The sequence below is a fragment of the Ambystoma mexicanum genome, chromosome 7q (assembly GCF_040938575.1).
Source record: "Ambystoma mexicanum isolate Mex_15411 chromosome 7q, UKY_AmexF1_1, whole genome shotgun sequence".
Classification (NCBI taxonomy): domain Eukaryota; kingdom Metazoa; phylum Chordata; class Amphibia; order Caudata; family Ambystomatidae; genus Ambystoma; species Ambystoma mexicanum.
In genome coordinates this window covers 1,028,355,950-1,028,369,764 of record NC_090941.1, presented here as the reverse complement: position 1 = coordinate 1,028,369,764, position 13,815 = coordinate 1,028,355,950, and the positions used below count along the sequence as shown (strand labels likewise).

General features: G+C 45.8%; 1 protein-coding gene across 2 annotated transcripts in view; it reads right to left on the bottom strand.

Moving 5' to 3' along the window:
* Nucleotides 1-346: 346 nt before the first annotated feature.
* The window catches only part of XNDC1N (XRCC1 N-terminal domain containing 1, N-terminal like), a 382,167-nt gene continuing 368,698 nt past the window's right edge, over nucleotides 347-13,815 (bottom strand). For both annotated transcript variants that reach the window (XM_069640314.1, XM_069640315.1), the window contains exon 10: nucleotides 347-2,134. In XM_069640314.1, coding sequence (XP_069496415.1) covers nucleotides 1,863-2,134 — 272 coding nt within the window. In that variant the 3' untranslated portion in view covers nucleotides 347-1,862. The remainder of the gene's footprint in view (nucleotides 2,135-13,815) is intronic.

Below are 13,815 nucleotides of genomic sequence, written 5' to 3'. Positions count from 1 at the left end.
TGTTCCAAACCTGTAATGAGTGAAGAGTGCATTGGAAGCTGCAGAAATCAGTGTGCCTATCCCTGCTTTTGAAAATCATTAATAAAAGCAGTAATTTATCACATTCCTGGACTCCTCCGTTCCTTGGGCATGGGCGATTTCCCTCAAAGCCAAACTCTGGTTTTTAATTCTGCCTCACCAAGGTTTCCCAGCATAACGAAAGAGAATATTCAAACTGCATGTGATTATGAAATGTCCAATGCTGTAAAAAATATATATTGCTGACTTTCTAAAAAAACAATGGCAACAAATCACCATCAACCACATGATTTCAGGCAGGTATAAATCAAATGACTTACACGAGTACTTTAGTGTTTGGTGAAAACTATTATAGATTGTTTGAGACAAGAAGGTTACATGTAATTCTGCAACACTAACAATGGAATGCATTTTGAATACATTAAAAAAACAGGATTACATGAAATAAAAGTTGTATAGAGCACACAGCACTTGAGGCTCAATACTTGATGGTTTTCCACATATACAGTATGCAAGATCTAGGCCCCAAAAAGGAGTAATCAGCCAAAAGAACCCGACATGGCCATGGCAAAGAACAGGATGGGTTGAAGGTGGTAGACCAAACAACAGAGATCAGGTAGCACCATATGACATCACACTAGTGTTATGTCCAAAGTTAAAAGGGACGGTGCTGGCGCTTTCATACGAAACAGATGAGCCATTAGAACCCCTATATGCATATTTAAAAAGGTAGAACTGGTAAAATGAGGTTAATGAAATAATTACAAAGGTTTAAAAAGTATAAAACCTAAAATTAATACTAAAATGGCCAAACATTAAAAAGTTTTCTTCCATTGGAGGAGTTCCCAGTTCAGAAACTGGACACAGATGGGCAGGAAGGCTTTCAAAATGAAATTCCAAAGTTGAAGGCTGGGTCTCCCCACCATCCTATCGAAGGTCTCAAACAGCACTAATGCATCCAGTCAACAAGCCACGTACGATCGGGCGGGTGGATCTTTCAGGATTTTGATGAATGGGTCAGGCATGCATCGTCATAGAAAACATGTTTTCTCATACAAAAAAAAGGAGAAGAGGAACTACAAAACCAGCTGTTTGGACTCGCATCCAGCACCAATGTGTATAAGGGTTCAGAAAATGGCACTTCCCGGTGAACAGACTGCAACAACAAAAATAAAATATCCAATTCACACAAAGATCCTAATACTAAGAAGCCCTTAATAATCACCTTACCCAGGTAAAAAATATTCAAAACCCATTGACACAGATTACAGCATTTAAACCTCCTGTCAATTGAAAACGAAGACAAACCGCAATATCACACATCATGTTCATCTCTAAATGTTGTAAAACTCAGTAATCAGGTCCATTTTGAATCTCTTGCAGGAACAACAGTTTTACAATAACTGGCCAGTCTTGATTTGGGCCAGTGTTTAGTTTTCACCCACCCTGCTGCATTGAAATGAGATTCGTTTGCTCTGTAGTTGCAGCGTCTGGGTGTTACACTTGTCAATCCATCTTTGAAATAATCCAGGACACACTTTTTAAGTCATTCTCATAGTAGCATTGGACTGTCAGCATTCAAGGAAATGTTCAAAATTGTTCACGGAACAAGATAAACATCCTCAATTGTGCTTTGTAGTCTGAACAGGAATAACTGGCCTGTGGGCAACTCAGTAAAGAAAAGATGCTTGTCTGTTAAAAACAAAAAGAAAACAAAGATTCTTGCAGTGTTTTAAGGAGACTCCATCTGCAATCATTAAAAGCAACGTCAAAATGCCTGGATCGGATCAAGCACATTAAGTCTCGGCAACACACAAATGGGGTTGGGCAACCGGTCCAGTTTGCTACTCCACCCAGAGACAGGGCGACTGGCCATCCTCCGAGTCCATTTCTTCAGCACATGCACTGGCATGGAGCTCAATCGCCGAAGCTCGGAACTGAAGGCCACAGAGGGGGCATGGCACCCAAGCGTTGGATGGTCCAGGGGAGCTGCTGCTGCTCAGAACTTCCTCAGGAGAGTCTTCCTCATCAGAGGACACAATGGGAACTCCGTGCGGACACACCCTTTCTCCACAGGTAGAGGCATGGATTGGAAGGAAATCCATCCGGAAACAGCCTGGAAGTGAGAGGAAAAGACAGTTTGTTCAAAAGAAATCCACATGAATACTTCTTTATCCAGTTTTCGACTCAAAACATAGCTCACTGAGTAGAAACCAGACAGACTTCAACAAATTGGGAGCATTAAAATTCAATGGGGAATTGTTATGCTGGACACAGTGAATACCGTGCTACTTTGTTGACTCTTGTTAAAAGCTCTGCCCTGCCCGATGACAAGGTTAACTGTACTATCACTAAAGTATTCAATAATCCTAAGAGTATAACCAACACAACAGAGCTGCATTCACATTTTAACTGCCTAATTGGGTGACCCCTCCTTCGGTCAGTGTTCTTGATTAGAGAGAAGTTAACCTTCATTTTAACCCAGTGACTGTAAAATGGCTAAGCTACATTAAAACCCTGAGCTCATACACCTATCATTCCAAAAACCAGTTCACACACGGATTGTGTTGAGTCTCAGACTTCACATGCGCCCGTGTTAAATCCCTTTCCATCTATAATTTCACTTTCCAGTCTCTCTCGTCCTGGCTGGAGTTCTTTGCAGTCTGCCACTTTTCCATCAGTAGAGTCGAAAAAGAAATTGGGTTTTGAATTTTTTAACTGTATTTAATATGCATAAATAACCTAAAAGTGGCATTAATATATCCCACCTGCAATCGTCTACCAATGTTAAGCTATTGCCTTTACCAGTGTCCTGTTTGCGTTTTTATCACTGTCTTGAGTCATGCCACACAGTCCACATCAAAGCAATACCAGATTGTCAGGGGAGGGGACCCCTTCTGTAGGAGAAGAGAAGACTATTGAGGGAATGTCAACCACCATTCTGTCCAACATTTACCACACAATACGGATAGGGCCCATGCACCACACCCTCTATGCCTCCCTCTTTCTTCTGTTAGTTACTTTATGCATAGTAGCCCCATCTATCAGATAGACAACACTGTGATGAAGAGTGAGGAAAGAATGGGAGGAGATGGCTCCACAAGTACGGACACAAAGAAGAGCAGGGCAATGAAGAGCACTAGGAACTAAGACAATATACTAGCTATTTGAGATTTGAGAGCAGACTTAACATAAAACCCAACAAAGGACTTTCCTCAGGGTCAGTCCTGCCCCAGGGGAGCATGAAGCTGGGAAGCAAAGCTGCGCAGAGAGGACGCACTGCAGACAGTGAAGCATGGAGAAGGAAGTCTGCATCCGAAAAGGCAGAGGGGAACCTAAACTCCCCTGAAGGCTGGGAAACCTGACTTCCGGTGGCAGGAAGGCAGCCAACCGAGTGGTCCAGGCAAGACCTGACGTGCAGGAAGAAACCAGTGTGGCGGAGCCGCTAAGAGCAGAGCGCGAGAGCCAATGGGAAGCCAGAGAAGCTTGCCAGGGTTGCTGAGGACCGGAACACTCGTGGACCAAGTTAGTATCTATACAGAGGGGGGCCGGAAAGGCGTGGGGAAACCCTGGAGGCTGCGCTTGGGAGGAAGTACAGACTCATTGTCCTTGTTCCAGTGTGTCCGAGCAGAGAAACGAAACAGACATACTGGGTGAGAAAACACCTCAAAGAAACCAGAAGAGACCAGGGTCTGGGACCCGTATGTTAAGGGAATTGGAGAATTGTACATGTGAGGATGCCTGGCAGGTTAGTAAACTGGGCCTGATTAAGAGACATCACAGACCTGAGAAAGGGGTCTGGGACCCATAAAGAAGCTGTGGTCGGGGGGGCTGAGAGAGGAAGTGCATAACCATCTTCCTCGTCCCAGTGAGACCGAGCATCTGTATGTACTTATACAGAAAGCCTAGTAAGGGCCAGGGGAAGGAGGATATTCCCCCATCATTTACCAAGTGCCTAAAACCACCCAGAGGGAGGGAGCCGCAATTTGGCAGCTGGCCCACCTGGCCCAATCCCAAAAGGCCACAGACTGAGGGACACCGAAGCACACATGGTCACATGTCTTGTCTGGCCACTTCCTGACGTAAAGCAACCATCTGTGGTAAGTGTATGGCTGGAAGAAGGTATATTCAATTTGCAAATCTAAAGTATTAAGAAAGGACTGAATTGTTCCATATAAATCCACAGTAGATCTGGTGTCTAATAAGTCTTGAAATTTTTACTCATAGACTAATCAGCCAGTTGAATCATTACATGGTTTTCACATGCTATTTGAAAAAATTGTATTATGTAAATAACCATACCATGTTTCAGTTGCACGCAGAAAGTTGTCAACAAATGATGGTGTTGGCATCAATCCAAAATTGTAGAATAGTTATGATAAAAGTGAAAAATAAGTTGAAAGATTGTTAGAAAATTATCTTGGAAACCATAATGATAATAGACAATGAGAGCATCTCATGGGTCACCCATGGTTGAAAAGGATATATATTAATGTGCTGCCAGAAACAGGCCAAATGTCCTATGAAAAATAGAAAGTAAGACACCAAAGTGAGGTGAAAAATAAGTGGTGAGTCTAGTATCCAAGGTTATTACATTGGTGTAAAAAGATTTCTGCAGAAAAAAAGCCAAAAAAATAACATACCAATGTTGCCAGAGATATATAAGAGTATCTCAGTAGTGATAGGGTAAACAGAATCTGTAAGGAATCCAAATAGAAATATATAGTGAAATAGTTAATTGAAAAGTCGAGCATCCAATGTTAATGTAAATTATCTAAAAGGGTATCAGCTTACCCTATAGTAATAATAGCAATGTAGAACGTTCTAATTTAGTAAAGTGGAGGTCATCAGGCAAAGTCTAATGACAAGAAATTGGATAAAACCTGTTAGGTTTCTCTGCTACAAGTGTTATGGTGAAAAATAGCACGAGTTGCATATGAAAGGGCATACCTGTATATGTGGGTGAATCCCAGATGTCAGTGGAAGGGGCTCAATCCCCAATACTGTAATAGTTCTGGCAGTGTCGTGTCCGTGCATGCAAACTGGCGGCAAATCGATATGAAAAAATGAGCGGTAGGCGTTGCCACGTCAGACCCGAGCCGCGCCTACATCGCGGGCCATACGCACGACGCAAGCTACGCGCATGACGAGAACTGCGCGCATGACTCCAAGCGCACAGATAAGTGCGCATGACGTCACACGTAGGTACCCTGCGCCCGTATTGGACAATAGTGTGAGTTTGTGATTGGAAGTGGAAGAATAAAAAAGATGTCAGTTAACACTTAAGTCCAAGAAAAAAGGGCATAGACAAAGGAAAAAAGTGGATTGGTGTAAGGATATAATGATAGTGGTAACTAATCACAGGGAATAGGATCAAAGTAAATACGTTTGTGGTTGGGGGCAAATGGGATGCTCTCAGGAGCTATAATAAAATTTACTGTTAGAACTGCTAGTAGCAAATGAGTGACGAGAGAGGAGGCAGGATACATTCCAAATAATTGATAACTAATCCATATTGAAAAATGCTACTATGTCACAGTCAATAAAGAAATTGGTTCACATGTTGACAAATTATACTACTGCTGCTCACAATTGAGTAATGTGCATGAGAACATTATAATAAGATAATAGACATAGATGATCAATTTTGTTTGAGCTGTAACTTATGATAATTATGGTGATCATTGTCATATTCAACGGAACAAAAATTACAAAGTATGTTAATTACAAATAACTGAATACAGATATGTAAAGGAAATGTAATGAGATACAAGTACAAGAACAATATAGTACAACAATTGATAATACATCAGAAGTGTGCACAGTGATTCACCAATAATGAATTAGATAGATGTTGCTCAAAATATTATAAAAATATATGTGCATTTCATGGTCTCTGTTAAGACCTGTACTAGTACATCGGAAACGACAGATACATTTGGATTCCAGTTGTCCGAGTTTGAGGCGGATATTGCCCCCTCGTTTACCGCACTTAGCTCTGATCAGACCAATAAAGCATATGTCTGCCAAGTTATCCATTTGATGTTTGGTTTGCCAATGCTGCGCCAAAGGCAGGTTGGTATCCTGTTTCCTGAGACTCAAAAGGTGTTCTCTAATACGCACCCTTAGTTGCCTAATAGTACTGCATATATATATATATTCTGACACACACAGATGATGGCATACACCACATATTTGGATTTGCAATTGATAAAATCTTTTATTGTTAGTGTTCTCCCACTATTGTCGGTGAATGCTGGACTATTATCATGAGCGTATTGGCATTGATTGCCCATTCCACATTTATGAAGCCGATTGGTTGTTTCAACCATGTGGGTGGGTGGGTTATTACTCTCTGTCCAATCTAGGAAGGAAGGACTGAGTTGATTACGCAAAGTGGTAGCCTTAGTAAAAGTAAATTTAGGCTTTTCTGTGATGTAAGGCACAAGGTCTTGGTCCAAATGTAGTATGTGCCAATGTTTGGCTGCCAATTTGTATAGGGTTGATGAATCTCGAGGGAATTGAGTAATGATCGAAATAGGTCTACTAGTATTATTAGGTGCTGTAATGTTTGTAACAGGCTTGGCAATTAGTAGCTTTCCTCGGTTGATTTGTGAATATTTTTGAGAAGCTCGAAGTACTGCTGTTTCAGGATAGCCTCTTTGTTTGAAGCGGTTAGATAGTTGGATGCATTCTGTTGTAAAGTCTTCTTTTCTAGAACAATTTCTACACGCTCTGTAGAATTCAATCCCTGGGATGAATTGTGGTAAGTGAATTTGGTTTTGCTGCTATTTATGCTTGTGGCTATCCGATTGACTGTAAAAAGTCCCCAGTTGTGATTGGGTGAGAGCATTGCCCAAAAACCAGTCACTTCTTCCTCTGGGCCCAAGTCTGATGAAGCCATATTCTGCCCCAGCCAAGTGCTGCAGATGTTCTACTGGTGGAGGCAGGAGCAGGGTCATGTGATACAAAGACAATTATGCTTTCACTATTTAGAGATGCATATCAATTGTCTCCACCCATTTAGCATAAATGCCCCTGGGTAGGCAGAATGGGTGTGGCTCTTTGCCAGGGAGCTAGCATGACTAAGGGGATGCAGGGGAGAGTCGAAGCAAGCACTGCAGTACTTGAGTTGTGGATCGCAAGTCCAACTGATGCAGCCCTGTCAAGTGAAAGACTCAGACAACATGCATCCAAGATCTTAAAGTTTAAGGGTTTATTACAGAATATGAACGCTACAGGATTAGGTAGAACTACAAATAATGTAGTAGGGAACTCTGATGGTAAGCAAATCAGACTTTCTGTAGGACCGGACTCAATCAATCCTTCCCCCTCTCTCTCTCTCTCTCTCTCTCTCTCTCTCTCTCTCTCTCTCTCCCTTTGACATTTATTGAGCACTAGTTGGCAGATACGGTCTCTATTGGGGTTAAAGTGCACCAGCACCTTGTTCTTAGCTCTTGTGGTCAGAAGCTCATCTTTCACTAAAGTTGTCAGTATGCTCTTTCCTCCTGTATGTGCCACCAGCACCTCTGGTGCACTGTGTTCCCTGGACGTGGGCCAGGCCTCAGACCTCTTTTGATCTTAGTCATTTGTACTGTGAGGAGACAGGAATGAGACAGAGGAGACACGTTTGTGGCTACAAACCTTTATTTAAAAGAAAATACCCCACTATCCCTATTTTAGGAGGAATTTCCCTACTTCAACCGAAAACAAATGGGTCTGTCCAGTGTCAAGATGTTCAAACAAAAGTATGTCATGTGCTTGTGATCCTATTCTGTCCCTCACATGCTAAATAAACACCAAAGTGCAAAGGATACTATCTGTTATTTACAAATGCTTAAATGTTTTCTTGGGCATCACCTCCCTTTCCAACGCGTTCTCTTTAATATGCGCAAATCCTATGGGGTTGCCTCTTACTAAGGACCCTCCTTTCTTCTGGGGTTGTTTCTCAACAGTTCATGATTTCAAGGGAATGGCCTGACTTGAAGTTCTTCACAATTGGTATCTGTAAGGACGGATTTTCTATACTCTGGCCTGGTGGACCGATGTTAAGAAGGCCAACTTAGTTGTTAAGTAACTTTTTCTAAAGTCCAACTGGTGTGGGACTTCACAAGACTCATCTCTGGGTATTACGGATCCAACTCTTAATAGAGGCCTGTACTACACAAGTCGGTAAAGTGGCTGAACAGCCAAGTTCATCTTAGGAGGGACGAATTGTAAGTTACTCACCATAGTGACTAACCTACTCCTAATCCATAGTCCCCTTTCCCCCATATTGTATGGGGCGTCCCTCGCTAGCGACAGGAAAGAACAAGTTACTTTCATACCTGGTAACATTCTTTCGATGGGATGTTAAGACGTATTTCACATCTATGACGGGTAATCACCATGGCTGTGCTGCTTTGGAAACATTTTTCGGCGTCTGCGTCGATGACGTCGATACGCTGTCCTCGAGGGCCTCTATCGAGCTGACGTCACCAGATGTTATAAGTAGGACGCCCGACGCCCGTAGCCTCAGTTGTAGTTTTTTCCCAGAACGTGTGGCACTAATCTTCTGCCAGAATGACTACAGAAAGCCTTGCGCAAATGAAAGCTGCAATTGCATAAGAAATTCTGTAGAGGCGCAGGTAGGGAGGGAATGATGTGGAATACGTCGTCGCAACATCCCATCGAAAGAACATTACCAGGTAAGAAAGTAACTTGTTCTTCAAAGGGATTGATTCCTCCAACGTATTCCACATCTATGACAGACTCCCAAAGCAGTACCAACGTATGGAGGTGTGAAAAGAATTTAGAATGCCCAATCAAATAGCAGAATAGAGGACTGCCCTACCAAAGGCCAAATCTTGCCCATGGACAGTATCTAGGGAGTAGTGTTTGACAAAAGTATGGCCAGAGGCCCATGTGGCTGCTTAACAAATGTTACGGATGGGAACACCCCTCTGCAGAGTAGTGGAGTCAGCCACACCCCTAGTAGAATGTGCCCTCAAGCCTCCGGGAGGGTCCTTACCTGCCAGACATTAGCATTCTGAGATGGTCAAGATAATCCATCTGGACAAGGTCTGCTTAGTAACAGCTTGACCCAAACGCCTTCCAGCGTATCCTACAAAGAGCTGATCGTCCACTCTGAACCGGGACATGCGTGAGATGAACAAGTTACTTTCTTACCTGGTAACGTTCTTTCGATGGGATGGTCCGACGACATATTCCATATCTATGACAGGTAATGTCCACAGCTGTGCTGCTTCGGAAAATCTTTGGCGTCTGTGTCCTGCATCGATGACGTCGATGCGCCGTCCCCGAGGACCTCCTCCGACGTCACCCGATGTGGTAAGTAGGACGCACGACGCCCATAGCCTCAGTTATAGTTTTTTCCCAGAACGTGTGCCACCAGTTTTCTGCCAGTCAGACACACAAGGCTTTGCGGATCGCAAGCTGCAATCGCAAAAGAAATTCTGCAGCAGGGAAGGCAGGGAGGGAGCGATATGGAATACGTCGTCGGACCATCCCATCAAAAGAACGTTACCAGGTTAGAAAGTAACTTGTTCTTCGAGGGGATTGGGTCCTCCGACGTATTCCATATCTATGACAGACTCCCAAAGCAGTACCAAGCAAGGAGGTGGGAAAGAATTTAGAATACAAATTTAGCATGACCAATCAAATTGCGGAATAGAGAACTGCCTTGCCAAAGGCCAGATCTTGCCCTCTGATGGAATCGAGGAAGTAGTGACGTACAAAAGTATGTACTGAAGCCCAGGTGGCTGCATCACAGATGTGACGAATAGGAACTTCCATCTGCAGGGCAGTAGACGCAGCCACTCCCCTGGTAGAATGGGCCCGCAAGCCAGCCAGAGGGTCCTTACCCGCCAAGCGGTAACACTAGGAGATAGCTAAAATAATCCAACGAGACAGTCTGTTTCGTCACAGCTTGTCCCAAATGCTTTCCAGCGTAACCAATGAAAAGTTGATCGTCCACTCTGACCCGGGACATGCGTGAAATATAAAAGCTCAGCGCTCTCCTAGGATCAAGCCTATGGGGCCTCTCCTCTTCCTTACCAGGATGTGGAGGAGGGTAGAACGTCAGGAAGAATGACCTGGCTTAAATGAAATTCCGACACAACCTTCGGAAGTAAAGAAGGACAAACCCTAAGGACATCCCTGTCCTTATGGAACACCGTGAAGGGCGGCCTAGCGGATAGTGCCTCCAACTCACTCCCTCTGCGAGCGGAAGTAACCGCAACTAAAAATACAGTTTTAATGGTTAACAGTCTCAAGGGGCAAGAATGTAAAGGCTCAAACGGAGCTCCCATGAGGAATTTTAGAACCAAGTTCAAATCCCAACCGGGCACCTGGAAATGTGATGGTGGGAACACATTAGTGAGCCCTTTGAGAAGCTGTCATGATGCCTACCCCCGGAGCACCAGGCCAGGCCCAGCACCCACGGGAGCAGGCATCATGCCCCCGGGTAAAAGCCCACCGCCCCTTTATAGGGGCTCTTAGGCGCCAGGCTCATTTCTTTAAGGGGTTTTGTGCACTTACCTGATGCAGACCATGCTGCAAGATTCAGGCCTCCCTGAGACCTGAAAGGGACTATTTTGCCACTCGGGCGTGGCCAGGGAAGGATACCTATCTGGAACTACTTTGGAGGCTATTTAAGCCACGCCCAGACAGTAGCTCACGCTTCGCGTTGTTCTGCATCCAAGTAGCTGAACGCTCACCGTGTCTGCTCCTGCATCTGGTCTCCAGCCACGCCCGCCTAGCTCCTGGAACACCTGTAAGGCAAGAAGAGAAGAGAAAGGTGAAAACCAAGAATTTTATCAAACTTCTTACCTGCATCCGGAACCTTCACGCCAGCGTTCCTGCTCCTGAGAAAAGACTTTCATTTAAAAGCACTGCGTTGCTCGCTGCAGCGCCGCGCTTCACTTACCTGTCCTCGGGAGTTCTTCTGGCTCCACCGCGACTGTCTGCACCGGTCGCCACATCTCTGCGCCTAGGGGAGAGAAGAAGAGACAAAAGGTGAGCAGAAGGAACATATGAGAAAGCCTCATTTTCCGCCATAACACTTACCAGTCTCCTGTTAGTGGACCATTCCTCATTTCGGGTCGGCGCCGCTTCGTTGGCAGGTACCGCACCCTGGCCCCTATGGGGAAAGGACAAAAGACATTACTGGAGGAATATAAAGACATTAAGAGGGATCGCCTCCATCGCTAACTCACCTGAGTTTACCATCGGCAATTCAATCCCTCAACGCATCGCCTTCATTCTGCACCTGAAATAAATGACAGATCACAGGTTAGGAAGGCAACAGAAAAGGAGGCTCAACACTTGAACTTTTGTAATCTTCATACTTACGGCGTTCCGCTCGGAAAAGTCAAGTGGATTTTGCCAGCGCCATTCTGAAAACCAGTGAAGTAACTGGACTAACACGCGCCCCTGCACCAGAAGCAGGATGGAGAGATCATCCTTTCAAACCATAAGGTGAGCTTCAACCGGGGATTTCGGAGGAAGTTAAAGAACGAAGGGGGGGGAAGGGGGAAGCAAGCACACTATTCTGCAGACTGTTAATCCCCTTTCTCATCTGCAGAAGGATATTCCTACGGGCCAGACAAGCAAGATTTGAGGGTCCTGTTCAGTCGGTGTTCCGAGTTCTGCGCATCACGCTTGAAGAGGCCACAGCAACCCAGACTAGACCAGCGCCTCCGTGGGAGTCAGGTAAGCGTTACAGAAACTGAGAAATCAAAAAGGAATCTTAAAATAAGAACAATCCTCAGACGAGCACTTAAATATGGATAGCGCCGCCAAGTAACCTTTAATGGTACCCACTTGCAGGCCCTTGTCGCCTAATGAAAGCAAAAAAGACAACCACAGGAATGGCACATGAAAAAGGATCCACATTCTTAACCCTGCACCAGTCCCAGAACTTTCTCCAACGGCAACGGTACAGGGACTTTGTTTCGGGCCTTCTGGCCGAAAGAAACACCTCCATTAAGTCTTCAGGGAGGTCCCAATCCTTAAACCTCAACCTTTCAGAAGCCAAGCATGAAGGTTGAGGGACTTGACCTCTGGATGGAGAACCGGACCCCTCCCCCTCCCGTGAGAGCAGATCGCCTTGGTAGGGAAGACGGAGTGAAGGGCCGATGGACATGTCGAGAAGGTCCGGGTACGACGTTCTCCTGGCCCATGCCGGAGCAATGAGGATCATTCGGGGACCGAACCTCTGTAACCTCCGCAGCAGTTGCGGAATGATGGGGACTGGAGGAAACGCGTACAGCAGAGGGAAGGACCACTCCACTACGAACACATCCCCTAAGGCGCCTCTTGGAGGAAATTCCTGCGAGCAGAATCTTTCGCACTTCCGGTTGACACTGGTGGTGAAGAGATCCACTTGTGGGGTCCCCCAAAGGGCGAAGATCTCCAGGAGAATCTCCTGAGCCAGCTCGCACTCGTGAGAGACCGTGCTCTGCCTGCTCCGAGTGGCCACCGCCACGTTTTCGTCTCCGGCCAGATGAACTGCCGAGATTGTAATTTCTGGCCCAGAACCAGAGCTGCATCACCTCTCTGCACAGAGGGAGAGAGTCTCCCCCCCCCCCTTTTTGTTGAGGTAGTGCATGGCCACTGTATTATCTGTCAGAATCAGAACATTTTTCCCCCTCGCAAAGACGGCAGAAAAGCCTTCAGGGCTAGCCTGACGGCCATCAGCTCCAACAGATTGATATGGAGTTTGGACTCCGACAGAGACCAACGACCACTGACTCAACTCGTTGACATGAGCTCCCCATCCCGTGAGGGATGAGTCCGTCACAATCGTCACCTCTGGCCAGGGTAGCCAAAATGTAGCCCCCTTCATCAGATTGCCTTCGACGGCCTCTTGGGCGACCGAGGGCGGCACCTGAACAGGTTCCGACATCCTGCCAGAGGACTGCGACCACTGCAGCTTGAGAGCCCATTACTGAGATCTCATCCGCAACCTGGCTTCTAGCACCAGAATGCAGGATGCCATGAGGCCGAGCAACCTCAAGAACTCGAATGTCGGGAGACTCTGGGCACGTTGAAACTTGTCCACCATCTGCAGAATGTGATGAGCCTTCACCTGGGGAGGGTAACACTGCCCCAGAGATTTATCGAGCACTGCTTCAATGTACTGGAGCCGCTGGATAGGTGTCAAGTGGGACTTATTTAAGTTGAGGAAGAAGCCCAGCTTGTGAAGAAGGTGGCAGGTGACTGACCGATGATCCAGGACTTGCTCGGGAGAGCGTGCTCGGATCAGCCAGTTGTCCAGGTAGGGGTAGACGTGAATCCCTCCTCACCTAAGATACGCTGCCACCATCACCACGAGCTTGGTGAATACACTCAGGGCGGAGGTCAATCCGAACGGCAGGACCCGAAACTGAAAATGCGAGTCGCCAACCTCGAACCTCAGGTACTTCTTGTGGTTGGGATGAATCGGCACCTGAAAGCAAGTGTCCTTGAGGTCGAGAGACACCAACCAGTCCTGAAATTGAAGGGCCTGGAGGACTTGAGAGAGTAACCATCTTGAACTGAGGAGCTTGTTCAAACCACACAAGTCCATGATGGGTCTCAATCCCCAGTCTTTTTTCGGGATCAAAAAATATGGGGGAATACCATCCCTTGTTCCTCTCCGCTACAGGCACCAGTTCTATGTCACCTTTCTCCAGCAGGGTTTGGATTTCCTGCGCAAGGAGCGGATCTGGACTCTTCAAGAGATTTCCTGGTGAATTGTCGCGAGGCCTCTGCCGGAAAAGAAAGGAAGACAGTAGCCGTGGGCTATGATCTCCA